The sequence below is a fragment of the Anolis carolinensis genome, chromosome 1 (genome assembly GCF_035594765.1).
Source record: "Anolis carolinensis isolate JA03-04 chromosome 1, rAnoCar3.1.pri, whole genome shotgun sequence".
Lineage (NCBI taxonomy): Eukaryota > Metazoa > Chordata > Lepidosauria > Squamata > Dactyloidae > Anolis > Anolis carolinensis.
In genome coordinates, this window is record NC_085841.1 from 60,562,272 (window position 1) to 60,588,352 (window position 26,081).

At 40.6% G+C, this 26,081-nt stretch overlaps 1 protein-coding gene across 3 annotated transcripts in view; it reads left to right on the forward strand.

The window, feature by feature from the left end:
- Positions 1 to 8,628: 8,628 nt before the first annotated feature.
- b3galnt2 (beta-1,3-N-acetylgalactosaminyltransferase 2) overlaps positions 8,629 to 26,081 on the forward strand; it is a 40,111-nt gene continuing 22,658 nt past the window's right edge. The window contains exons 1-5 of one of the 3 annotated variants that reach the window (XM_008124083.3): positions 8,870 to 8,988; positions 11,617 to 11,836; positions 22,412 to 22,559; positions 23,764 to 23,864; positions 24,219 to 24,412. In XM_008124083.3, the coding sequence (XP_008122290.1) occupies positions 11,818 to 11,836; positions 22,412 to 22,559; positions 23,764 to 23,864; positions 24,219 to 24,412 (462 nt within the window). In that variant the 5' untranslated portion in view covers positions 8,870 to 8,988; positions 11,617 to 11,817. Of the gene's footprint in view, positions 8,989 to 11,616; positions 11,837 to 22,411; positions 22,560 to 23,763; positions 23,865 to 24,218; positions 24,413 to 26,081 lie in introns of all 3 variants that reach the window. The other 2 variants (XM_008124076.3, XM_008124069.3) reach the window with 2 other exon arrangements.

Consider the following 26,081-nt stretch of genomic DNA (forward strand, 5'->3'; position numbering starts at 1 on the left):
AGAAATAGCTTCCAATATTTATATTCTAGCATATACCCTTTTCGGCAGCTGCAGGGCATGTTGCATGGTTAGAGAACAAGGACTAGTCTGTCCACAGGCAAATGTATGTGGGTGGAGTGGAGGAGACAACTGCCACGAGAAATTAATGTTTCATAGCATGACATTACGGCCCAACCCTCCCCTGGATACCAGAGTAAAATCACAGCGGCTGACTTCTAATTAAATGTGAAATTCTGTATTGGGCTCTGAATCCTAAATACAAAACCCAAAGCAAAAACTTGCATACCTAGTAGCTTCAATTAGTACTGCCTTGGAATAAAAAGATCTCACACCTGACATCTATTTATGTGCTCCGCTAAGCTTGCATTTAAACAGGTATTTTAGGAGATAGGGCCATTTTTAGATATGCTTTATGAAAGCAAGAAAAACAATTAGTTGCTTCCTCCATAATAAGCTCCACCAGGGAACCCTTTCTACATCATAATTGATTTAATTTTAACAAGACAGCACCAGTTACTATGGCAACATGTTTACTTCTCTTTTTCAACTGATGTCGGTCTAACCGGGACAGTGAGCATTAAAAATATAGGCCATAATGCAGTGCTCCCTCTCTTGTATTCATTCTTTATATCAGTGACTACTAAATTCAAAGGTTAAAAAAGATATCATATCTTAATACCAAACATTAGTTTTAGAAGGATGGAAAATATTAATGACACAGTGCTTGAATTATCTGACAGTCTCATATAGATATTATATGAACAGCATACAAAAATAAAATAGAGCCTGGTGGAAGCTGAAGTACAACTACCATGGAGCACGGTGTAGTCCCCAAGCAAAATCTTCTGCCAAATGAGTATTTTAAGTCAGAATAGATCCATCCCTATCTGAGACAATGATCCTAGAACAGTGGTTCCCAACCTTTTTTTGACCAGGGATCACTTTGCAGTGCTGATTCAGAAAATTGCATTGGCTAGACCACATCAGCTTTAGTTTTTGGTACAGGGCATATACCATCAACTAGTTGCCATCTGCTCGCCCTAAGAAAGCCACATTTAATAATCTAGAGCTGATGTGGTCTATACAATGCAATTTTCTGAATCGGCACCCCAAAAACTCCCAGGAACAAAGATACCAAGGTGCCCCTGCTTCCAGGCACCACATAGAACAGCTCCGCTCAGGGGGAGGGAAGAGGAGGAGAAGCAGCAGTCAAGAGGCTTATTGTTGTGTCTTTCGTGGGTAGTCAGCCTCTCCCCTCCCGACATTCCTGTTGCCTCGGCACTATAAGAGGATTTCGCAAAACCAGTTGCTCTCCTTGCAATGGTGTAATGGTGAGGACACAGCCCATATTTTAGTTCTTGGGGGACCACTGGTGGTCCACGGGCCACAGGTTGGAAACCACTACTCTAGAAGAATGTCATAGATCAGTAGTAGGAAAAGTCACCAAGTAATAAAAAAGAAATCCATGGGCCTTGGCTTCCCCATATCTTCTCCTGGGATTTATCATTCATAAAGGTGACCAAAGCTGTTTTGGTGCCCAAACCAGTCTGGAAGCTCAACTCAAATGGATTCCCGAAATACATTTCAGCCAAGCCTGATTATTATTCTAGAACCCTGAGCTGAAGATTCAACAAATTCACAGCAGGATACAGTGAGGTCTCTTTTTCAAGATTAGATGCACAACTGTTTCTTTCAGTTTACAGGATTTATTCCTCCTTCCTGTTGGATATCATCCTGGACTACACAAGTCTCAATTAGTTATGTAGTGGATAGGATCAGAATGAGGGAACCCCCTCTCTATATTCCAAGCATGCCTAGGTAGGTCTTTGCTGATTTCCCTCTGTTGCTTTCCTGTTTACATCCACTCCCTCACATTGTTGGTATAGTAATGTGAACCCTTTAGGGATGAGGTAGCTTCCTCTATCTAGATTGGAATGTTAATTGCCCCCAAAGGCTTGGACCATGCGGTCAAGCATATCTCTCCTTCTTTTGTCTTCTACCTGAGAAGAACACATTTTGCCCTCTCTACTGGCAAAATGTAGCTATTTAGATATTTGTTATTTTTACCTGCTTACCTTCCTTAGATGCTAGCTTAGAGAACTAGTTAGCTCCAAAACCTTTCTATCTACAATAGATTTCTTTTTACCTCAATAAATGTTTTACCTCAATAAATGTTTTTGAACTTTTAAGGAGACTTTGCAATCCTGAGAAACAAAGGCATCTCCAATCTCACCACACATAAGTTTCTGCTGCTTATGAATTGTGGTTCTACCACTCTGCTGTATTTTTGAGGAATCACCCCCGAAAGAGGGTTATTTTGGACCTCAACAACGGAAAGTAATCCCATAAAATCTGAATCACAGTACTCTATGACTATGTCTCAAGTGGCATGCATGCCAGTGCAGATTTTGATTATTTTCTCCTTGGAAGTCATAGCAATTCATTGCTCGGTGGGATGGAGAAGATCATGCATCCAATTTAAAAGCTCTATGTTGAATAGTTTCCATCCTTAAAAAGAGACCTTGAATGCATATACAAGATGAACACAATGGGGAAGCTTTAAGCTAGAGTAAGATGCTGTTGTTAGATCAAAAAGATACAATTAAAGAAGCTGGCAACTCTAAGGTTGCCAGTGAGTTAATGCATACTGAAATGTATGATCTTATAGCTCATGTGCCCATCACAACCATTTCATCACAACCATTATATTATTTATGTATTGTGTCAAATGTTTCTATCTATGATAAGATGTAATACTAAGTGATAATAGCTACCAGAACACTTTAGGGAAATGTGTTTGTTGCATTAACGAGTGTACATCTTTCTTTTGACTTTACAATTACTTCCTCAGGGAAGAAAGATGTCTTATCAAACAGCACTTCTAGAGTCCTCATTTTGTAGGTTGATTTATTGCTGCCATCTACTGGATGAAGACATAAAATTATTACAGTACTTGGAAACAAGGGGCAGGGGCTTGAGGCTTTGATGATTCAGTCTATTTCACGATACATGTGTAGTAGGAATAATAGCTAAATGCAGGACACTTTATTAGTTGAAGGACTTGCAGAACCTACTCTTTCAGAACATTAGTCTTACGGCATTTCAGCCTTTACACCCTGCAGCTGACAAGAAAGCTGTTGTTCAGGAAACAACAGACAGGGAGGAATGACTAAAGAGGCAATTGATTTCACTGCTGGGTACAGCCACCTGATCCATTAGCTCCCACTCACTCCAGATGGTTTTGAAATGCAGGTTTTGTAGAGGCACTATATTTGGATCCCCATGTGCCTGCCAAAAAAAAAAATCATCCCCAAAATTGCTATGAGTACTTGTACAAATAAATACTTCTGCTATGCTTTGATAGAAAGCAGCAAAATGCAATTCCAGAAACTCTTTCTCCTAGGCTTCTGAAAACAGCAGCATTCAAAATGTCTGGGAAAATAACTACACGAAACTATTGGGATCAGAGGTAGGGACACTTATTGGAGACAAATACTGAGATTGTGTGCCTCTCCCTGCAATTGGATGGGTTCCTTTAAAACTTACGATTTAATAAATGTATTAGTTTTTAAGATATTACAAAGCTTCTGTTTTTTGGGTGACAGACTAACAACTTGCAAAAATGGAGGGGCACAATCCAACGATGTATTTCCATTGCCAGAATCAGCAATCCCAGTTGTTTGTAAACCTAATCCATTCGGAAGGCAAACAAAGCAGTCATCCAGCAAGACAACTGCCAAGCGCTAGAAACTAAAAACATTGCCAACTAAAAACATCTCCAGCAACATATGAGAGATCCTTTTGGTTCCTTAGCTTAGATTAAGCCTTAGACACATAGAAAATGTCCATCCTTCAACATTATGTCAACACCCAGTTACCTTGGAAACTGGAGCTATTACATTGGAATATACTCCTATTTTCTTACCTTTTTGACCTTGTAGCAGTACTGCTGTCTTTTACAATCCTTCCCTTCCCTGGCTAATCTGGTGTAAAATCAGAAACCAGCATGGGTATTTCTGTTTACAGTTCTGTATTTATTTTGACAGTATGCTTACCTATAATGCTAAATACGTTAAATAGACCATATAAAGTATACGTCACACTGGTACATTCAACAGATAAAGACCACCACCTTTATACTTTTTGCTCATGATCCATGATGTTGGTAAGAAATGTTATTGGTATTGAACCCATTGTTACATTTTAGTGACTGTTGCATATTTAGTAACTAGTAACTATCTGTTGGAATATTTGTGGCATTTTGATGGGCCACACACACAGTCTTTTTCTAACCAATGTATATACTAGTTTCTGTAAATTCAGTTTAAGACATATAGACTGTTGTTTAATCCTAAATGGATTGGATCCATTCAATTAATTATTAAATGGTCAGTGAACACATAAGTCAATCTCACAGATTCAATGGGGTTGCTTATAGTTGGGTTCGTGCCATGAAGTCTAGCCTATATCCCAGATTTAACTATAGATCTTATTGAAATATTATCATGAATGGGATCTACCCCATTTACAATGGAAAAGTCTACACAAAACTTTTAGACCTTTCAGTCAAAATAAAGGAAGAGAGAAAGTTTGAGCCTATATATTTTAGAGACCCTAGTGTATCTTAAAGCCTTAACAACCGATCATGACATAAGCTTCTCTGGACTACAGGTAATTACATCAGAGGTATAAAATGTTATCCATAATTGCTTATATATGAAGGAGGCCCCTTTCACACAGCTGAATAAAATCTCACATTATCTGCTTTGAACTGGAATATATGGCAGTATGGACTCAGATAACCCAATTCAAAGCAGATATTCTGGGTTGCATGGCTGTGTGGAAGTCAAGGAAATAAGTGCAAAGGAAGGTTTATAGCTTGAACATTACAAAACCAACAATCATAGCCAAAGATGAATTGTATAAGTAAACCATGAAGACCTTGAAATAGTTAAAGCCTTGCAATATCTTGGCACAGGCCCCATCTGCATTGCCATTTAATGCAGTTTGAAACTGCATTATATGGTCAGTGTAGACTCATTTAATGCAGTTCAGTGTAATTAAACTGTATTATATGAGCCTAGATTGAACAGATAATGCAGTTTCAAACTGCATTACATGGCAGCATAGATGGGGCCCCTGTCATTCATCTTGGCCATATCATGAGAAGACATGGCTCATGAGAAAAGAGAATACTGTATTGCTGTGAGTTTTCCGGACTGTATGGCCATGTTCCAGAAGCATTCTTTCCTGACATTTCGCCCACATCTATGGCAGGCAGGGCCAGCCCAAGGAATTTTTCAAGTGTAAGTGAAACAGGATTTTGGTGCCCCCCCCCCAAAAAAACCCAATCACCGAGAAATAAAAGGTAGAAGGTAGAGGTGAATAGAATGGATAAAAGAGTTTACCTTACAACCAGAAGTTTATTAACAACATTATGTTCATATAGTAACATTACATAGAATTAACAATCTTGCATTTTAATAAATAAATATTTTAATAAACTTTGCAACAATTTTAATTTTTTTGTTATTTCTAGTCTACAAGTACTACACAAAGGTTTCCTGGTCATGATATCTCTTCAGAAGATTTTTCAGACTTCGGACTAGCTTCAGATCAGTTTTGTTTGGGAGAACGCAGCCCCAGGAGAAAAGACACTTCCTTTCTCAGGAAGTGAACTCTTGTCCTTCAGAAGTGCCACGCCAGCATGGACCATTGTAATGGGTGTAGCAAAGCAGGGGAAATCCAGTCATGAATCAATCAGGGCCAGCTAACACCTCCCAACAAAGTATTCCCATCATCAAAGTCTGGTAAATCCTCTGTTTTCTCACGGCCACAGACGGTAGAAGTACATACCATATCGCAAAGAACACCACTCTGAAAACAGGGGAATTCCAGACAGGAAACAATCAGGGCCAGCTAATACCTCCCAACAAAAAATTCACTCAGAGAGGAAACAGCCAGGCTTTAAAGCTGCAAGGCCTTTACATCCTTATCATTTTTCCTAATTGCAGCATTCATACTTGCCTCTAACAGACAAAAAAAAACAATCAGAAATATTGTATATTCACAAGCTTTAGGAAATAATATCCCCTGATGGCACAGCGTGTGAAAGTGCTGAGCTGCTGAAATTCTGGACCAAAAGGCCGCAGCAGGTTTGAATTGGGGGACCAGAGTGAGCCCTCACTGTTAGCCCCAGCTTCTGCCAACCCAGAAGTTCAAAAACATGCAAATGTGAGTGCATCAATAGGTACTGCTCCAGCGGGAAGGTAACGCCACTCCATGCAGTCATCCCACATGACCTTGGAGGAGTCTACGGACAATGCTGGCTCTTTGGCTTAAAAATGGAGATGAGCACCAAACCCCAGAATCAGACATGACTGGACTTAATGTCAGGGGGAAAACACTTACCCTTTTAGGGTTGTTGTATGTCTTTCGGGCTGCGTGGCCATGTTCCAGAAGTATTCTCTCCTGACGTTTCGCCCACAACTATGGCAGGCATCCTCAGAGGTTGTGAGGTATCCAGAGGTTGTGAGATCGCCCAATTCTCCCTTAGTTCGTGGACGCGGCCGCAGATCGCCAGGGCGATCTGCGGACGCGTCCAGGAAGTAAGGGCGAATTGGGCGATTTCTGCTGTGGCGCTACGGGCTGCTGTCGACGCCTCGACAGCACCCCTAGCAGCCAGCGCCCGAGGCTGCCGCTTCAGCAGCCTCATATATTCAACCGGCCCTGATGGCAGGCATCCTGAAAGGTTGTGAGGTCTGAGAAAACTGTGTTTGGTAAGATGGAAGTCTATATAAAAGGAGAAAACAGCATCCCGAATGGGTAAACTCAATCAAGGAAACCAGACCCGAGTTTGTGAATCTTGAGCAGGACTGTTGATGACAGGGTGACTTCAAGGCCTGTCATTCATCAGGGTCACCAGAAGTCTTTGAAAGCAATTAATGACAAAAATATAATGGGAGGAAATTAAATGCAAAAAATACTGTGTGCCCCTTTTAAGCATTAACATTTATGATGTCATAAGTAACTTTCTCCTGGGGAACTGTCAGTAAAGGGCCATTTCAAACCAGATGACCTTTCATAGGACTGAGGCTCCTTCCACACTGCCACAATATCCCAGGATCTGATCCCAGATTATCTCATTATCCCAGATTATCTGGCAGTGAACTCATATAATCTGGTTTAAAGCAGATAATCTGTGATCAGATCCTGGGATAGCTGGACCTACACTGCCATATAATGCAGTTTCAGAATCCAGATTAACTGCACTGAACTGGATTATATGAGTCCACACTGCCATATAATGCACGTTCAATGCTACTAATCTGGATTCTTAAACTGCAGGCCTTTCTCACGGCTGCAACTGCATGACAGCGTATCACCATTTCACCTATAGTGCAGGTGCCCAGTGCATAGGCACAACGTCCTGGGAGGCCCTTCTTTGGGGGCTGGTATCTTAGAAGAGCCTAAATATATCCTGTGTGATCTTGGAAGCTAAATGGGGCAGTCCTGCATAATATTTGGATGGGAGGCCCTCTCACACACACACCCCTCCTTACACAAAATGAAAGTGTGGCTCTTCATGTTCTCCTCCACTTGGAAAAGTACAGATTTCTTTTATCCAGAAATCTGAAATGCTCCCAAATCCAAAACGGTCCATATGGGTGCCTGATTTTGTGATGTCTTTGCTTTCTGATGTTTCAATGTACAGTGTTCCCTCACTTATCATGGGTGTTACGCTCCAGGACCACAGGATCGTTACACATCTGGGTGTCCCCTGGGCAACGTCTTTATAGATGGCTGATTCTCTCACAACTAGAAGCGGCTTGCAGTATGCAACCAAACAAACCAACAGACCTGTTGAGGGTGCTTTGAATGCGATTTTCCTGCTTATTAGCAGGGGATTGGACTGGATGGCCCACGAGGTCTCTTCCAACACTATAATTCTGCATCAAGGGTTGGGAATCTATGAGTGGTTAGACTCAAAAATAGCCCTCTAGCAGAGTGTTAGAAGCACACTTCATAAACAGCAGAAACTTAACTGGGATAAGCTTTTGTTGCATAGGATGGCACAGGATTGCAGAGCCAAAAATATAAGTTCAAAAGTATTTACTGAAGTAAAAGTACATTCTGGATAGGAAAGTTCTTGGAGCTAACTAACCTTCTAAATCTTCTATTCTAAGGAAGGCAATAGGTAAAGATATCAATAATATGCATCCAACCACATATTGCCTGGAAAATGGCAAGATACGTCCTCATAGGAGGAGACAAAATGCAGCTTAAGCGGCTGAGGGGGAAAAGGAAAGGGCCTAAGGCTGTGAGGAATGGTGGGAGTTGGAGTCCAAAACACCTGGAGGGAAGACCCAAGTTTGCCCATGCCTGGCTTAGGAGCATTCTGTGAAGCGGAGTGTCCAAAATACTTGGCAGAGGGGCGCTTCAGAACCGCTTCAGGTGAAGGAAGAAGAAAGGGCGAAGCGACAGGAAACGATGACGCACTGCGTTGCTGTGTTGCATCTCCCAAACGCCCGACCTCCAGGTGTTTGGGACTTCGACTCCCAGAAGCCTCAGCAGGCATTCTGGGAGAGGGAAGGCCGGGTTTGGGGGGCGGGCGGGCCTTTGCGTTGCAGTTCTGTCTGGGCAGGGCTTTTCTTCTCTTCTCCGGCTGAGCTCCCGTGTTCCTTCCCGAGGGAGGGGGACAACGCGGGGCCTTGTGGGGGCTGGAGGCGGGACCCAGGAAGGAGGAGGAGGAGGAGGAACCGAGGAGGAGGGCTGAGGAAGGCGACTAGAGGCGCCTGCTTGCCGGGCTGCGCGCTGCTGCTGCTGAACCGGGGCGCCGGTGCCGGCGGCCAATGCGCAATTGGCTGGTGCTTCTGTGCCCGTGCGCCGTCGGGGTGGTCCTCCACCTCTGGCTGCTCCTCCTCAGCTGCCCGGCCGGGGGACCCGGGAAGAAGCAGCAGTACAGGCAGCAGCAGAGGCAGGCGGCAGGTAAGGAGCCCGCAGGGGAACACCTGGCGGGCCGCACGAAGGGCGCAAGGCAAGGCAGCCACAGTCTCCAAGGGAGGAGAGGCAGGCATGGCACCTCTTCTTCCTTCCAGAAACCGGAGGGAGGCTTGGAGTGGCTTTGGGTGCCTGCCTCCACACTGTGGAAGGGATGCGGGTTGGCCTTGCATGAGGTAGAATCAACACTTCCACTTGGCACCTTCGGAAAACAGAGTATATATTGTGTTGTCGAAGGCTCACAACCTCTGAGGATGCCTGCCATAGATGTGGGAGAAACGTCAGGAGAGAATACTTCTAGAACATGGCCATACAGCCCGGAAAGCATACAACAGCCCAGGAAAGGAGATTCCACCTGAACATCAGGAAGAACTTCCTCACTGTGAGGGCTGTTCGACAGTGGAACTCTCTCCCCCAGACTGTGGTGGAGGCTCCTTCTTTGGAGGCTTTTAAACAGAGGCTGGATGGCCATCTGTCGGGGGTGCTTTGAATGCAATTTCCTGCTTCTTAGCAGGGGGTTGGCCTGGATGGCCCATGAGGTCTCTTCCAACTCTACTATTCTATGATTCTATGATTCTATGAGTATATATTGTGTTGTCGAAGGCTGTCATGGCCGGGATCACCGGGTTGTTGTATGTTTTCCGGGCTGTATGGCCATGTTCCAGAACTATTCTCTCCTGATGTTTCACCCACATCTATGGCAGGCATCCTCAGAGGTTGTGCTGTTTGTTGGAAACTAAGCAAGGGAGATTTATGTATCTGTGGAAGATCCAGGGTGGGGGAAAGAACGCTTGTGTGTTGGAGGCAAGAGTGACTGTTGTGATTAATTACCTTGATTAGCGTTGAATGGCCTTGTAGCTTCAAAGCCTTGCTGATTCCTGACTGGGGGAATCCTTTGTTGGAAGGTGTTAGCTGGCCCCAGGGCCATAGCCAGAAAAATATTTCCAGGGGGGATGTCCTTTTTTAAAAAAAAATGAATCATAAAGTGTAGTTCCATAACACAAAATAATTTAGAAATCAGCTCCATTGATAAACTTCAGTGGACACTCATGGGGATTTGGTTAACCAGTTAAAATTAATGAGTAAGCCTAAACCCTCCCCTTGTCTACAGCCCTGGCTGGCACTGATTGTTTTGTGTCTGGAATTCTCCTGTTTTCAGAGTGTTGTTCTGTATTTACTGTCTTGATTTTAATGTTTTTTTAATACTGGTAGCCAGATTATGTTCATTTTTATGGTTTTCTGTTGAAATTGTCCACATGCTTGTAGATTTCAAGGGCTTCTCTGTGTTGTTAGAGTGGTCCAGCATTGTGTTCTCAAATAATATGCTGTGCCCATGTTGGTTCATCAAGTGCTATCCTATGGCTGACTTCTCTGGTTGAGTTAGACTGCAATGCCTTTCATGTTCCTTGATTCGTGCTTGGGCAATGCTGCTGTGTTTGGTGGTCTCTATGTAGACTTGTCCACAGCTGCACTTGATGAACCAATCTGGACGCATCATATTATTTGAGAACATGGAAATGCTGGACCACTCTTACAACCACCACATCAGACTACACAGAGAAGCCGTTGAAATTCACAAGCATGTGGACCATTTCAACAGGAAGGAGGAAACCATGAAAATGAACAATATCTGGCTACCAGTATTAAAACACTCTAAAATCACGATAGTAAATAAAGAATAACAGTCTGAAGACAGGGGAATTCCAGACACGAAACAATCAGCGCCAGCAAAGGATTTCTCCAGGTAGGACGCAGCCAGACCTTGAAGCTGTAAGGCTATTCAATGCTAATCAAGTTGGCCAGTTGAAACATTCACACCTGCCTCAAACAGACAAGAACTCTTTCCCCCGCCCTAAACATTCCACAGATATATAAATCCCACTTGACTATTTCCCAACAGTCCTCATTACCTCTGAGAATGCCTGCCATAGATGCAGGCGAAACATCAGGAAAGAACGCTTCTGGAACATGGTCATACAGCCCGGAAAACTCACAGCAACCCAGTGATTCTGGCCATGAAAGCTTTCAACAACAGCCAGTAGGCTGTTAAGAATTGTGCGGGTTGAAGTCCAATACACCTGGAGAGCCAACATTTGCTTGTGCCTGCTCTACACTATTTGATTCCTCTTTGAATTGCCATGGCACGGGTTTCGTGAGTAGTTTGGTGAGGCGCCTGCATTCTCAGGCAGAGAAGGCTAAAGGCCTTGTAAAACTGTGAATCCCATGATTCCATAGCTCTGAGCAAGTGGGAAGGAAGGAAGTGCATTTCTTGATGCATCCTTTGAGTCTTGTTTAACAGGTATACATAAATGCCTCTGAATAATAATGTTTTATTTATACCCCACCCCCTCTCTCTTCGAAGGGACTTGGGATGGCTTACATCACAACGAATGGATACAATAAATGAAATACAAAAATAATCACATGTCAATTAATTAATAAAAAACAAAGTAACAATAATATAAGTATAAATAAACCAGCAAGACTAAAAAGAACCCTGTAAAGCAATGAAATACATTGTGGGCTACTTGGAGGAGAAGAGATGCCTGAGGAGTTGCACATTCAACAGGGGAAACCAAACCTGGTTCATTTTCTTCTTTCTAACCTTCATTTTAGAATCAGAATTCAGAAAATAGGACAAGCCGAGCCCAGTAGGTTGCCAAAGAAGGGCAGGACAGGTGATTCGGGCTCAAGAGGGATGGAAAAGGTGCCCTTCAAGCAGTTGGCAGAAGAAAAGGAGGAAGGATCTAGGGCATCATCGCCCAGAGAGACGGAAGGCATTTTGGTGGAAAGTGAGCCCCAGGCAATTGCTATGAAATGAGTGGGAGGAGTTCAGGTTTGTTGTGATCTGCTTTGGTCAACTGGATATTTTAACTCTCTTAAACGTAGCTGGGACTAAGCTTTTACACTTTGCGGCTGTTAGCTGAGACTGAGGTATCCTTAGCCATTTGCTTCAGTTCACCCAGAGATCTGCTAATACAGGGGTCTCAAACTCATTTTCATTGAGGGCCACATCAGCCTTATGTTGCCTCCAAAGGGTTGTTGAATCTATGGAGGGAGAATCAGAGGAGACAAAGGCCCAACTATCATTTTTTAATATAATGGTTGGTGTTCTTTAGTTTTTACTCAGTTTTGGTCCCCAGATGTTATTGAATGACAACTCCCATAATTTTTATTACCTGCCACAAGGACTGGAAATAATGGGAATTGCAGCCCAACAGCACTTGTGACTCTGAGGTTTGGGAAAGATTAAATGCCATTTTAAAGTCAGACATTATAGCCATAAATCCTGTATCTGTATGCAAAACCCACTATTCTGGCTAAATGGAACAAACTGCTGATATCCAAAAATATTTTTGTGTGTGTCAGAAGCCACTTGAGAACATACTGCAAGTTGCTTCTGGTGTGAGGGAATTGACTGCCCATAGAGACGTTGCCCAGGGGGTGCTCGGATGTGTTACCATCCTGCTAGGAGGCTTCTCTCATGTCCTCGCAAACTAGAGCTGACAGACGGCAGCTCACTCCATCTTGCGGATTTGAACCAACAACCTTCAGGTCAGCAGTTCAGCCGGCACAAGGGTTTAACCCATTGCGCCACCTCAGGTCATGCCTTCCAGATGTTACTGTATCACGACTCCCTTCAGCTCTTGTCATGATGTTTAATGAGAAATACAGCAGGCCAGGATCTGGAGGGCCACATAAAATAATACAGAAAGCCAGATTCAGCCCACGGGCCTTGGGTTTGACACATGTCAAACTCAAGTACTAGTATATGCATATGTGCTATAAAAATGATAGACGTGGAGCAGGAATTAGCCAAATGGAAGAAGATGACCTGATTGCTTCCTGTCATTTTTTTGTGCAGGTTGGGGGATATGTGATCTGAGCGGTAGCAAAGGATTTCTCAAATGAGAAATAACCCATTGAGTAAGGTGGTTTAGAGCATGCTTACTCAGAAGTTAGTGAGTCTAGTGAGTTTTGAGATAATAATAATAATAATAATAATAATAATAATAATATACAACTTTATTTACAGGCCACCCTATCTCCCCAGGCAACTCAGGGCTGTTTCCAAGCAAAAAGGCAAACATTCAATGCCTTGGTAATAAAACAACACATAAATCGAAAAAGTGCAAGGTAAACATCATTATAGGCTCATAAATTGCTAAACAAATATAAAATTAATAATTACCTAATCATAAACGAACATATAAACTCCATAGAAACACATGCCTTAGAGTTTGAATTTCAACCTTTTTTCACTTTGTGATCCTCTCTACTTACAACCTACCTTCAGTTGGATGACTGCACTCCAGGATTCTGTGTTACGCATTTTATGAAGTAGACTGTAGATAAAAGCAGTGCTGTCAGACATGGTGCCACAAGATAGTTTCTACTAAAGAATAAAACTCCTTTTTTCCAGAAAACCAAGGTTTGAAATACTACAAACCACAAAACTTTTTGCCATCAGCTGTCCACATTTGTCTTTAGGAAAAGGGGGCTAGTTGCACATTCAACATTTGCTGAAATTTTCCTAAAGGACCAGGGGAAAGGGGCAAAGAGAAGAGGATAGGATGCTGTTTACGCAAGGCCCCTGGAAAAATCAGAGATCCAGAAGCTTTCATGCCAGTGCACAGCAGGGCAGGCACCCTGGGAATAGGCCATAGGCATGCATTGACCCTAATGGCTATCACCTGTATCTAGCCCAGATAAAACCTTTGAACACCACCCTCATGGGAGTTCTGGTGGGGAAAGATTTTCCCCTCCCTTCTTGGCTAAATGGGCAGTAACTTTGCTGACAGCCAGGGAAGTGTCTGGGATATCTGCTTTTTATAGTTTTTTTCCCCTCCCCCCCTCCAATTAGACTCCTTGGTGGAAAGCTTAGCAGGGGCCAGATGTGTGACTAACCCCCTTTCCCCAATCACTATGTATATGGAAATCCAGGTGGCCTGAAATCTGAAAAATCAAAAATCACAACATCTGATCCTAAACATTTAAAATAAGAGAGTGCCTGCATAACAGACCAATGTGGCTACACCACTGGAGAAAATGACGAGAAACTGTTTGGACTAAGGATCTAGCAGCACTGTTTGATACACTGTTTTAGGAACCTTTTAAGACCACGGAGGACGGATGTTGGGGGACAAAAAAGCAGTCTGAATTACTGATAAAATATAATTTGGCCACCTGCAACACTAATCATGAGGAATAGCTTGAGCGTTGCTATGTGCTGTAATGCTTTGGAGTAAATTATTTGTTATCAGTCATTCAACAAGTATGTGTTTGTATTTCAAGGGCTGAAGGGGGGAAATGGGCCAGTCAATTACTCATCTGTCCTTTTGCTCTCTTCAACAACTGTAACAAACATGTGCCATCAATACAATCAAATTAATTTAGGAACAGGACTCTGAAGGCAGACCAAACTACCCGAAAGGCATCAGATTCCATCTAATCTTGGAAGCTAAGAAGGGTTAGCCCTGGTTAGCACTTGAGTGGGAGACTGCCATTCAAGTGCTTTAGGCTATATTTTAGAGGAAGGAACAGGTAAAAGTGCCTTGCCTTGCCTAAAAAACTGACATTTGTGGGATTACCATCAGGTGATACATACACACAGAGTAGGAGGACATGGGGAAGAACTACTTACAGTGTTCCTCTAATTAGAACTCATAGAATTTTAAAGAAATTTTAAGAGATCTGATAGCTGTTCTCATGCTTTTGGTGGCTTTGTGCCTGTTCACAACTTTGCCTATGTGTTTTTTGCCCACCTAACTTGGATGAATGGGAGACTTCCAAGAGCCCTGGGCATCAACAGCTTTGCTCAGTTCTTAGAAACCCAGGGCAGCTGTGGCTTCCTTTATTTAATCAGTTTAATCTTTTTCTGCTACTTTTCATCTTTCCCAGCAGTGTTGTCTTTCCCAGTGAGTCATGTCTTTTCGTGATAAATCCAGAGTACAATAGATTCATTTTAGTAATTTTGGGTTTCAGTGAGAATTCAAGCCTGATATACGCTTTGACCCATTTATTTGTTTCTTCACTGGCCAGCTTCCATAACTGTGCAGAAAAACTGGAAATAATTACTACTATAACTGCTGCTGGGATGGAAAATAGGGTCACTACAGGCTTTTTTAATTCTCCAGCAGCTTTTCACACAGAAGGTGCATGAACATTAAGGTCATTAATACAAACAAGAGAGAAAATCTACATAAACAAAGAAAACCATAATCTTTTACATAGCCACACAAAGGCACTACTTTGAGCCACATTTTTCTGTTGTGGCAGCAACACATTGCACTAGGAAAGAAATCAACTCATTACTTCAAGTTGATTAGTACAAAACAGTGTGTTTTTTTAAATTTAGGTCTCCTTTAGAGAAATCAGCCCCAGGAAAGAGGGATGGGAATCAGGAGGCCAGCCAGATTGTGATGGACTACAGCTCCATATGACTCCCTTCAAGACCGCTAAAAGTCTTAATAGCATCTAATGAGAGAGGGCTGCAAGTGGTTTGGAGACATTGCATGCATTAATTAAATTTAGAACATACCTGATAGAATTATGGCATTTGGTCAAAAGGCCTAAAGACTGTTGGACCATTGTAGTTATAGCTGAAGACTTGGCTGATTCTGATAGTCAAAATGGCAGGATGTAGTTTAGTGTCTTGATTCAAGAAAGCAACAGGGCAGTGGGAACCAGAGGGCTTTATAAACTCTTGAAAATGACATTAATTTTAATGTGGTTCCATCCAACCAGTACTTTACTTGCATGATTATTACTGTGCCTTAAATAATGGGGATCTGCAGTGGGTTTGGTGGTCAATTTTTTGTCCCTTTGACCCTCCATGAGGATCATGGACTATCAAAAATGCACAAAAAGTGAAAACAATCCTCCACAAAAGTGGCTAGGTGTCCAGTTCTGCTTTTGAAATATGAATATTATTTTTAGGTTAAACAGTGTTGAGGTGACTGCAACCAGTTAAAAAGGTAAACTGCCACATCTAAAGGCTTCCAGGAGAGGGAATTGACACCTCTTTTGTGGGGGTAGAAGAGCTGTGAGCTGAGCTGCAATTTCCCATCCTTACTTACTTTCAATAAAAAAGTGAAAGCATCTCTAAATGTTTCTTGGAATTCACAAAATGTTCCATCAGTTCTGAGGAATTTCTCCTGCTTCACCTTTTGAATGGGGTACTTTCTCTCATTATTGGCTAGCATTGATTCAGGAAATCTCTGTTTTCGATTGATTGCCTTCAGTTTTAATAACAGGTGGAAGGCACCTAATGCTTTTGGGTTTGGATAATCCAATTTATACAAATTGGTGTAAAAATGAAAGGGTTGTTAACCTCATTGGGATTAATACTCATTGTGGGGTTCTTGTCTCTCATTTGAAATACCTGCAATGATATCTACAGTGTATTCCTTTTATAGAAATGGAAGAGCTTGGAGGTCTTGTTACCACATAAATAGCACTGGTGACTTAAAGAGAGTAAAGAGGTCTAAATTTGTTTTAATCCATCTTCATAATGAAAAAGCAGTGTTTTTTGTCTGCTACTTTCTTTGTATTTGTATAGTCTCTGCAAAGATGAGTTTAGCTTCTTATTTCCAGGTTTGAACGAGGTTTAATGCCTTCCGTAATACAAAATTATCACAAGACTGCTTTTAGAATGTCTCACAGCAAAATTGGAGCTGCAGTGAGTTTGGGAATTTTCTTTATGAAATATTTTAATACACTCAGATTTCCTCCCCCCGCCCGACACACACACACATTATCCATTGTTTTATGAGGAGGCGAGAGTTAAGTGCCATGCCAGTTCAAGGAGTGTGATGAACTGTTGTGGTGGTGGTGATGGATTTTTTATTTTATTTTATTTTTTTGCTGTTGCTGCTACTATTCTGTGCTTGGGCTCTCTCCCACTTTGCCATGTTGGCAAGTTTATGTAGACTTTTCTTGTTGTTTTCTATATTTTTTCAGTTTTTTATTACCGAGTGACCAAGCAGAATAAAATCTTTGTTTCACTGATAAGTTAATGCCACCTTCTCTGATAGTTTATAGCTTTAGATTTATAAGAGCTTACGCTATGTAACGTGATTTTTGTTCCTGAGTTATAAATGTCATTTCTTAATTGGTTCTGTCATAAAACATGGAAAAAGTTTATTAAATTACAAAAAAAAAAGTTTTTGCAGGACATCCTGCAGCACATTTTGCTGTAGGTTTTCAGTGAATATCTCATAGAATCTCAGCCAATTCAACATAGTTTGTGGCAGCCTCAAAAATGAAATTTCTGGAATATAACAATTATATTCAAAGTACAGTAGAGTCTCACTTATCCAACACTCACTTATCCAACATTCTGGATTATCCAACACATTTTTGTAGTCAATGTTTTCAATATATCATGATATTTTGGTGCTAAATTCATAAATACAGTAATTACTACATAGCATTACTGCGTATTGAACTACTTTTTCTGCCAAATTTGTTGTCTAACATGATGTTTTGGTGCTTAATTTGTAAAATCATAGCCTAATTTGATGTTTAATAGGCTTTTCCTTAATGCCTCCTTATTATCCAACATATTCGCTTATCCAACATTCTGCCGGCCCGTTTATGTTGGATAAGTGAGACTCTACTGTATTGCACAATTAAACAGGCAATAACATGTTCAAACCAGGAACAGTTTTTTTTTCCAAATTTTGTTACATAGTGTTATATATTGTTGCTCTTTGTTTCTTGGAACCCAATTACAACCATGAATTCTTTAAGGAAGCCCAAGTTATAGTGACTGCTGCTTTCCAAAGCATTTCTGAAATGTATGCTATGACGTCATCTCAGAGGGTATTGAGAAAGAGATTTGCAGTGTCTTTATATTCTGTCCTTTCAAGATGTTCAAGGCTCTCATGGCTGGCATTTTAAGGATCAATTTATAAATCTAATCATGACATGCCTGGCTTGCTCTGTACCTTCTAGATTACTGTCCCAAAGCATGGTGACCTTGTTCTGTATTGTAGCTGGTGGACCAGACAGAATTTGCTGTAGCAGCTAATTAGGTTCTTGAGCCTATGAGAACCTTAAGATCATCTGGGGAGGCCCTGCTCTCAATCCCACCTGCCTCGCAAGCGCGGCTGGTGGGGATGAGAGACAGGACCTTCTTGGTGGTGGCTCCTCGGCTGTGGAACACCCTCCCTAGTGACATCCGGCAGGCCCCATCCCTTTTGGGTTTCAGAAAGAAATTGAAGACCTGGCTCTGCGCGCAAGCATTTAAAGAATAAGTTCTGTTGACCTCGACTCGGACTGGATTAAGATTTATGTACAAGGTCTTGTGGATGAATGGTTCAAATACTTTATATTGTTTTTAAATTTTGTATATTGTATATTGTTATTTTGTTTAACTGTTTTAACTTTTATTTTATTGTACTGTGGTGTATTGGCATTGAATTCTGCCAGACTTGTAAGCTGCCCTGAGTCCCCTCGGGTGAGAAGGGTAGGATAGAAATGATGGAAATAAATTAAATAAATAAATTGTGTCCCATCTTTCTTCTATGATACTAATTTATAAATCGGTCAGTGAAGAATGTGGCTAATGTCTTCAGCATCTTCTGATGCTGCATCAAGAGTCTTTATGGATTCTTGTTCGTGTTCTTGACTCAAGTTTTTTGCTTCATTTGCCCCCCCCCCCCCCCAGTGCTGGATGGCCAGTTCTGTTGAGAGTCTTGTCCATTTCATGTTGATGGACCATTTCATGTTGATGCCCAGGCATCCTACAATTTGCTCTTCAGTTGTTGGAAGAGAGTTTTGACATTCTTATCAGTTACATTGTCTTCCTTAAGCTCTGGTAACGGAAAGCTTTTATGGAACCAGCTGCTTTTTTAACTACTTTGGCCTGCTTTTAAGTACCTTGCAGCCATTTCTTTAGGATACAAGCGTGTTGTTAAATCAGTGTCATTGATTTGATCAAAGTCTTGTTTAACTACTTTCTTTTATGAAACATTTTAGATTTTAGAACCATTTTAAAAATTCTTTATGGGGGAGGTGAATGGGCAACCTACAAATTCAGACATTCATATTGCTTGGCTGTGATTTAACACAACAGTACCCATTTCTTGCTCGATAGTGAATTTGCTTTTGACAAAAAGGAACTGAGCTGCGAGTGAACTATTCATGAGGTCTGCTCTTTAAGTGGTTTGGGGAGTTGGGTTCCAGTTCCCTTGTGATCCTGTTAAATCATGTGTGATAACAAGCGGTGTGATCATGCTAGGGATGTACCTATGAACAGCTATTTGCCTTCTATGGTTTCAATGAAGGTAGTGTTATAGCAGTGTCACATGCCCATCAAGCTGTTTTACTTTATGTATGCTAACTACTTGTTTCATCAGTTATTAATTGAATATGTAATTCCTGAAAGATGGTTTTTGGGAGGTTTGGGAACAAATCAGATGCCATTGCAGAAGGGATCCATGGATTTCATTATGAGACTTCATTTGAAAGACTTTTGTTCCTCATTTTGGAAATGTAAAATAGAATCATAGAATCATGGAATAGTAGAGTTGGAAGAGACCTCATGGGCCATCTAGTCCAACCCCCCGCTAAGAAGCAGGAAATCGCATTCAAAGCACCCCGACAGATGGCCATCCAGCCTCTGCTTAAAAGCTTCCAAAGAAGGAGCCTCCAGCACAGTCTGGGGGAGAGAGTTCCACTGCCGAACAGCCTTCACAGTGAGGAAGTTCTTCCTGATGTTCAGGTGGAATCTCCTTTCCTGTAGTTTGAAGACGTTGTTCCGTGTCCTAGTCTGCAGGGCAGCAGAAAACAAGCTTGCTCCCTCCTCCCTGTGACTTCCCTTCATGTATTTGTACATGGCTATCATGTCTCCTCTCAGCCTTCTCTTTTGCAGGCTAAACATGCCCAGCTCTTTAAGCCGCTCCTCATAGGGCTTGTTCTCCAGACCCTTAATCATTTTAGTTGCCCTCCTCTGGACGCTTTCCAGCTTATCAACATCTCCCTTCATCTGCGGTGCCCAAAATTGGACACAGTATTCCAGGTGTGGTCTGACCAAGGCAGAATAGAGAGGAAGCATGACTTCCCTGGATCTAGACACTATTCCCCTATTGATGCAGGCCAAAATCCCATTGGCTTTTTTAGCTGCCGCATCACATTGTAGGCTCATGTTTAACTTGTTGTCCACGAGGACTCCAAGGTCTTTTTCGCACACACTGCTGTCAAGCCAGGCGTCCCCCATTCTGTATCTTTGATTTCCATTTTTTCTGCCGAAGTGAAGTATCTTGCATTTGTCCCTGTTGAACTTCATTTTGTTAGTTTCGGCCCATCTCTCTAGTCTGTCAAGATCGTTTTGATACCGTATTCTGAACCAAAGTGGTAGTTTCTGGACATTTTAAAGGATAGCCCTGCCTAAAGCACATTACAGTAGTTACATCAGTAAGTGAATTAGGCATGAATCGTTGTAACCAGATCTTTCCTGTCTAAGAAGTTGCATTTCTGCAATAGGTTATTTCTCTAGCATAAGCTTTTTTGTTGGTTAATAAAGCAGCAGATGGTACACAGCAGAGAATCATCCCATCCCTTTCCCTGATATCTCTCACAGGTAGAATTGGGCCCTCAGACAGATTTTCCCAGACTGATCTCTCAACTGGCAATCAAACCAAATCTCCTTTGTTAGACATATGGACAACCTTCGGTTAAGGTGTACACACCCACCCTCTGGCAGTCAAGGCTTATATAAAGCAGAAATAAAAAAGCAAATGTACCTCCCCATCCTCTAACTTAGCTATGAGAACTGTACAAGTAGGTAACAATAGAAAATCATTCCTACAGTTCATTCCCAGACTGCATATATTTTCCCAACAGAAAAGAAAAAGTGTCCAGTACAACTCCCATACAACTTAACATTTTCACCCCATTGGGATGCCATTAATATTTGCTAATAACTAAAATTATGTTGACTTTGGTGCTCAGAACTGTAGACCACATAGCTGACCCTGAATAAAGCTTGCTTTGGCTTTGTAACATCAGCTTGATTCATCACAAAAGTAGTTATGCCATTCATGCTCAAATTATCAGGGACACACTGCTTCCTTGTGTCATAGCAAAAGGGTGTCCCCACTAGAATTGATATATGATTACATGTGATTTTGTTTAATGAGACATGTACAGTAATCTTGTTCTATTCTTGCAACTTACAGGATAAATACCTTGCATAAATCTAAGGCAAAGATATCAGTGAATGTCATTGACTTTGTGGAACATTATCAGCCTGTTATATCTAGAGCACACAATGTCAACTGGTAGATCATTTGGGACATGCTAAAATAAGACGTCTGAAATTACCTCTTCTGGTTTACGTGCTGGGATTGTTCTAAACTGTCCTAGCATTTAGTTGATTTGTCATCCAAATTTTCTTGGATTCATTCTCAAATTAAGCAGAGTGAGGTGAAATTGATATCTCTTGCCAGTGCTAAATATAAGCCTGAGTATTTCTGTTATAGAAAGAGGTCATAGAAGATGCCTACTGTCTCACCCTGTTGGTTGTAGAAGTTTTGTCAAGTTGATTAGTTTCCATTGTAGGAAAATGTCTCAGTTTAAATAAAATTGCTTTAGCTGACATTTATTTTCAATAAAACGTTTTGCCATTGTAATTCTACACACGCAGGAAAAATATATAGCCTGTACAGGACACTTTACTGTTTCTCTCCTGAAATTTTGAAAGTGTAACAGCTACTCACATTGTGCCATCAGGTTAAAATTTGGTTGGATTTGCTTTGTAATTATAGTTCTTCTTATGATATGCCACTATGATGAGTTTTGAATCCGATGTGTTTTTTTTCCTGTCTAAAGGACTTTAAGGGCCTTTCTTTTGAAAGGCAATATATAAATATTATCATAGTATGTTAGAAGTGGAAATAATAGTTACCACTGTAATGTGCTAAATTGATATAAACTGATGCTTTGCTGTGAATGTCCTTTCATCTCCCAAAATATGGAAAATCGTATCTCTCAAATCTTTGTATCCCTTACCGCTCAGAATCTAAGCCACCCATTTTTCTTTGAAAAAACAATTCTGTTTGTTTGTTCCATTTAATTAATTCTTGTTAATGAGTTTGTGAGTAATTGCATAATTAAAGCAGTGTTTAGTAGGAAGAAGTTACTGCCTGACTAAGAATCACAGTCTTTCTCTCTTCTAGCTAACTGGTTTTATTTTCTTCTCAGCTGCTGAACCCTGTATCTAACTGTTCCTGAATGCCAAAACTGATTTTCCCTTTCCCCAGCATTCCAGTGAATCTTATGGGTTGAATCTTTCTCAGTATTCACTAAATGCCCTTGGTTTTGTGTATAAGAGATCATATTTCAATCCTGTCCGTCACACTTACTTGTTGAGTTTTGGAATAACAAAATGTATATTTCCTCCCAGGTCTACTGGCTTTCTTTCCTCACTGGAAACCAAAACATTATGATGTCATTGTTGGGGTGCTGTCGGCGCGACATAATGAGGGGCTGCGGAACACTATAAGGAACACTTGGCTCAGGCATTTGAAGCAACACCCAGGACTTAGCCAACGGTAACTCCCAGTACTGATTCCCCCTTCTCTTATGATATTCCACACTTAGGATTCTTGCTTATGTATGGGATTAGTTCAAGATATTCCTAGAATACGTTTTTTAAAAAGGCATATAATATATAGGAATTTCTGTTGCCTCCTTCTGAATGCAGTAACAACATATGCCCTGATCTGAATTTAAAGAATTTTTGACTTGACAGTGCATCTCCTAACATTGCCTTGTATAGCTGTAACTTTCCAAAATGTTTCTTTGTTACGTATTTAGATATGCATTTTATTGGACAATACAGTGCAGCCCCTTTATCCATGATGTCGACATCCACACTCTTCAAAAAATATTCCCTTTCCAAGTGTTTGTGGGACTTTCTAGGTCAGAGCTTTCCAAACTCTGTATGGCATGTTACTTTGTCAGCTGCAGTGTTTAGATGTGTCACGTGACTGTATGAGAAATAACAACAATCTTGGAAATGTATGTTATTATCTTAGAAATCGTATATTTTAAAATATATATATGAAAGTTTTTCATGTGATATGTTGTGTCCCCATACATTTCGTTATCACAATTTATATGCGGGCCTATATCTCTTATAAGGGGTTGGTTCAACCTCTTATTTGCTCATAAAACTGAATCACTGTGTCACGAAATGATGCATATCTAAAAAATGTGTCACTAACATGGAATGTTTGGAAAGCTCTGTTCGAGGTCCTCCAGGTATGATTCTATGATATGCTTCTGGTCCAGTTATAGAAAAAATATAAGGCTATTATGCATTATTTCAGGTATCCACAGAAGGTTTTGGAATGTATCCCCCACAGATATAGGGGTTGTACTGTATTGGTAATAGAGCAAGACTAGCGAGTTGAATAGATTTGCATACTAATTTTATTGATGTTTAACAAATTAGACTTATGGCTATAAAAGTATAGATCACTAGACTTATTATAAAATAAATAATTGGAAGCAACTGCTGCACCCTCATTAATTAGATAATAGACATGAAATACCTAAAAAATTGCCAAGCTGAGCATTCCCTAATCTCATTTTATTTTACTTTTTGTAAAACATAAACATTGGTTGGTGGTTATCCTAACAGTGTAATATAAACTTCATAATACATTCTAAATATCCTAATTTGAGGGGAAAATAATTTGTTCTAAATATGATGGGACAAAAAATCAATAAATGTTGTTAATGCTATGTTAGTGTCCTTGTGAAGTTTATAATTGGTGCACATGGATGTGATGTGCCAGTCGAAGATAGAGAAGATCCATATTCTTGCAGACTTCTGAACATCACTAACCCAGGTAAGAATTTCAAGCTTTTCAAAGATGTTGGTAACAGACAAACTATTCATTATTTACTGTGTGATTGTTTGTTAAACCTTTGTAAATATAGTAGCTCCTTGTGAGGAATTGCTTGTTGCGAAAATGCTAGACTACACTTTCAGAATCACTCAGTCAGCATAGCTATTATGATGCATATTCTAGAAGTTGTTGTTGTAAAATAAATAATTTTTCTGAGGTTTGATTTTTTGGCCAGTTGTAATTAATAGGGAAACATTTTGTACTTTGTGTTATAAAACTATTATAGAGTTACTGAGTTACAAGTATTTTTTCCCTTAGGCTCATGCCACACTCTTGGTTCATTTTTTTCAATAGTTCTGAATCAAGAAATCGAAGCATTCAGTTTGCCAGAGGATGATACTTCCATGCTGTCAGAAGACAGAGTTGTCAGTGTGCATTTCAAAATCCTCTACCCAATCGTTATCAGAAGTCTTGGGGTATTTTATGATGCTAAAGGTTTAGGATTCCAGAGAAACATCACAGTGAAACTGTACCAGGCAGAACAGGAGGTATGATCCTATAGTTATCTTAAACAGATTGGACTAAATTTGCAATCTGTTTAGCTATGCAAATGTTAGGCATAGCATGACAAAGAAGTAACAGATACCTGTGAAGAGTGAACGTTCACCAAGAATTGTAGTTTTGAAACTTCCTTATTTATGTATTTATTTTATTTATTTATTTGCATCTACTAATAATGGGACCGAAGGTAGTTTGCAGATTAGTAATAACTAATAACTAGTAATAATAAAAATGATAATAAAAAATGTAAAAACTATTTAATAACATTGTATAAAGTTAAAAACATTAAAATTCATCCTGGAAATACAGGCTCTACCTCCTGAAAATCTCAGTTAATTCCTTGTGTTGATGTGTGTGTGTGTGTGTTTTGCTTCACTTTATTGCCAAAAACTAAACTACTTCTGTTCTTTAGTGTTTTAAGTGCCAGTTCAAATGATGGCTTTCTCTTCACTGTAGAATTAATGCAGTTTGGCAACACTCTTAAGTGCTATTGCTCAATGCTGTGGAATTCTCTAAGTTGTTTGGTGCAGCACCAGCACTCTTTAGCAAAGAAGGATAAAGGCCTCATAAAATTACAACTTTAATGATTCCATAGCATTAGCCATGGCACTAAAATGCTGTCAGATTGCATTAAGTATACAGTGTAGATGCACTATATATACTTTGCCCCAGAAAAATCCAGTCTGTGAGCTTGCTTACAAGACACAACTCACAAAAGCTTTGAGTTTTGGGAGCAAGAGACCTGAACAGTCTCTGAGTTTGACTAATTTTGGAGAAACTTGCTGAATAAGCTAAAGTTTTGTTAGACTTACTTCCAAAAACTCTGCCAGCATTTCTTTCATTTCCCACCCACATGACTGACAAACGCTGTGTTCTAGCCCTCCCCAGTTCTGCTTTGTCAAATTTGTAGGTTTCAGCATAAAAACTGAAGCTCGCTATAATAGCATTCACTTCTCATTTTCAATACCAGCGCCTAGTGCATAAAACATTTCTGACATAATGTCTGTGATGCATGAGGGAGATTTCGGAGAGCTCTCATGTGACATCAATCATAATAACGAAAGCAGCTTCCCATACCATTTATTATGGGATAGCATAAGGGTTGGAGGCTACGTATAATAAACTTGAGTTTGAGCTCAAGTATTCATTAAGTAGCAGAGCTTGTCAGCTGCATATCATAATTAAGATATTCGTCATTGTGATCTGGTGATAGGTTTTTATCACCTTCTGCATTGATCTCTTCATCTCCAGACTGTTGAGTCAGTATGACCTTTGTCTACTATTCAACCTAGCAGCTCTCTAAGTATGAGGAGTGCTTTTGGACTTCTGTCCCATCCTCAAAACTCTTGATTCCATGATTTGAGGTAGGGAGAGATTGAGACACACAAAATTTAAAAAACCTCCTACGGTAGAGTCTTGGTTATCCGATGTTCTGTATTATCCAACAGTCTGCCTCCCACCTGGATCCACAGCTGTTTCACAAGTGGCAAACTTGTTGTAAAATATGATGTTTTGATGCTTAGCTTGTAAAATCATAATGTAATTTGACATTTAATAGGCTTTTCCGTAATTCCTCCTTATTCAGCATTTTCACTTATCCAACATTCTGTATTATCCAACACAGTCTACCTCCTGCCTGGATCCACAGCTGTTTTT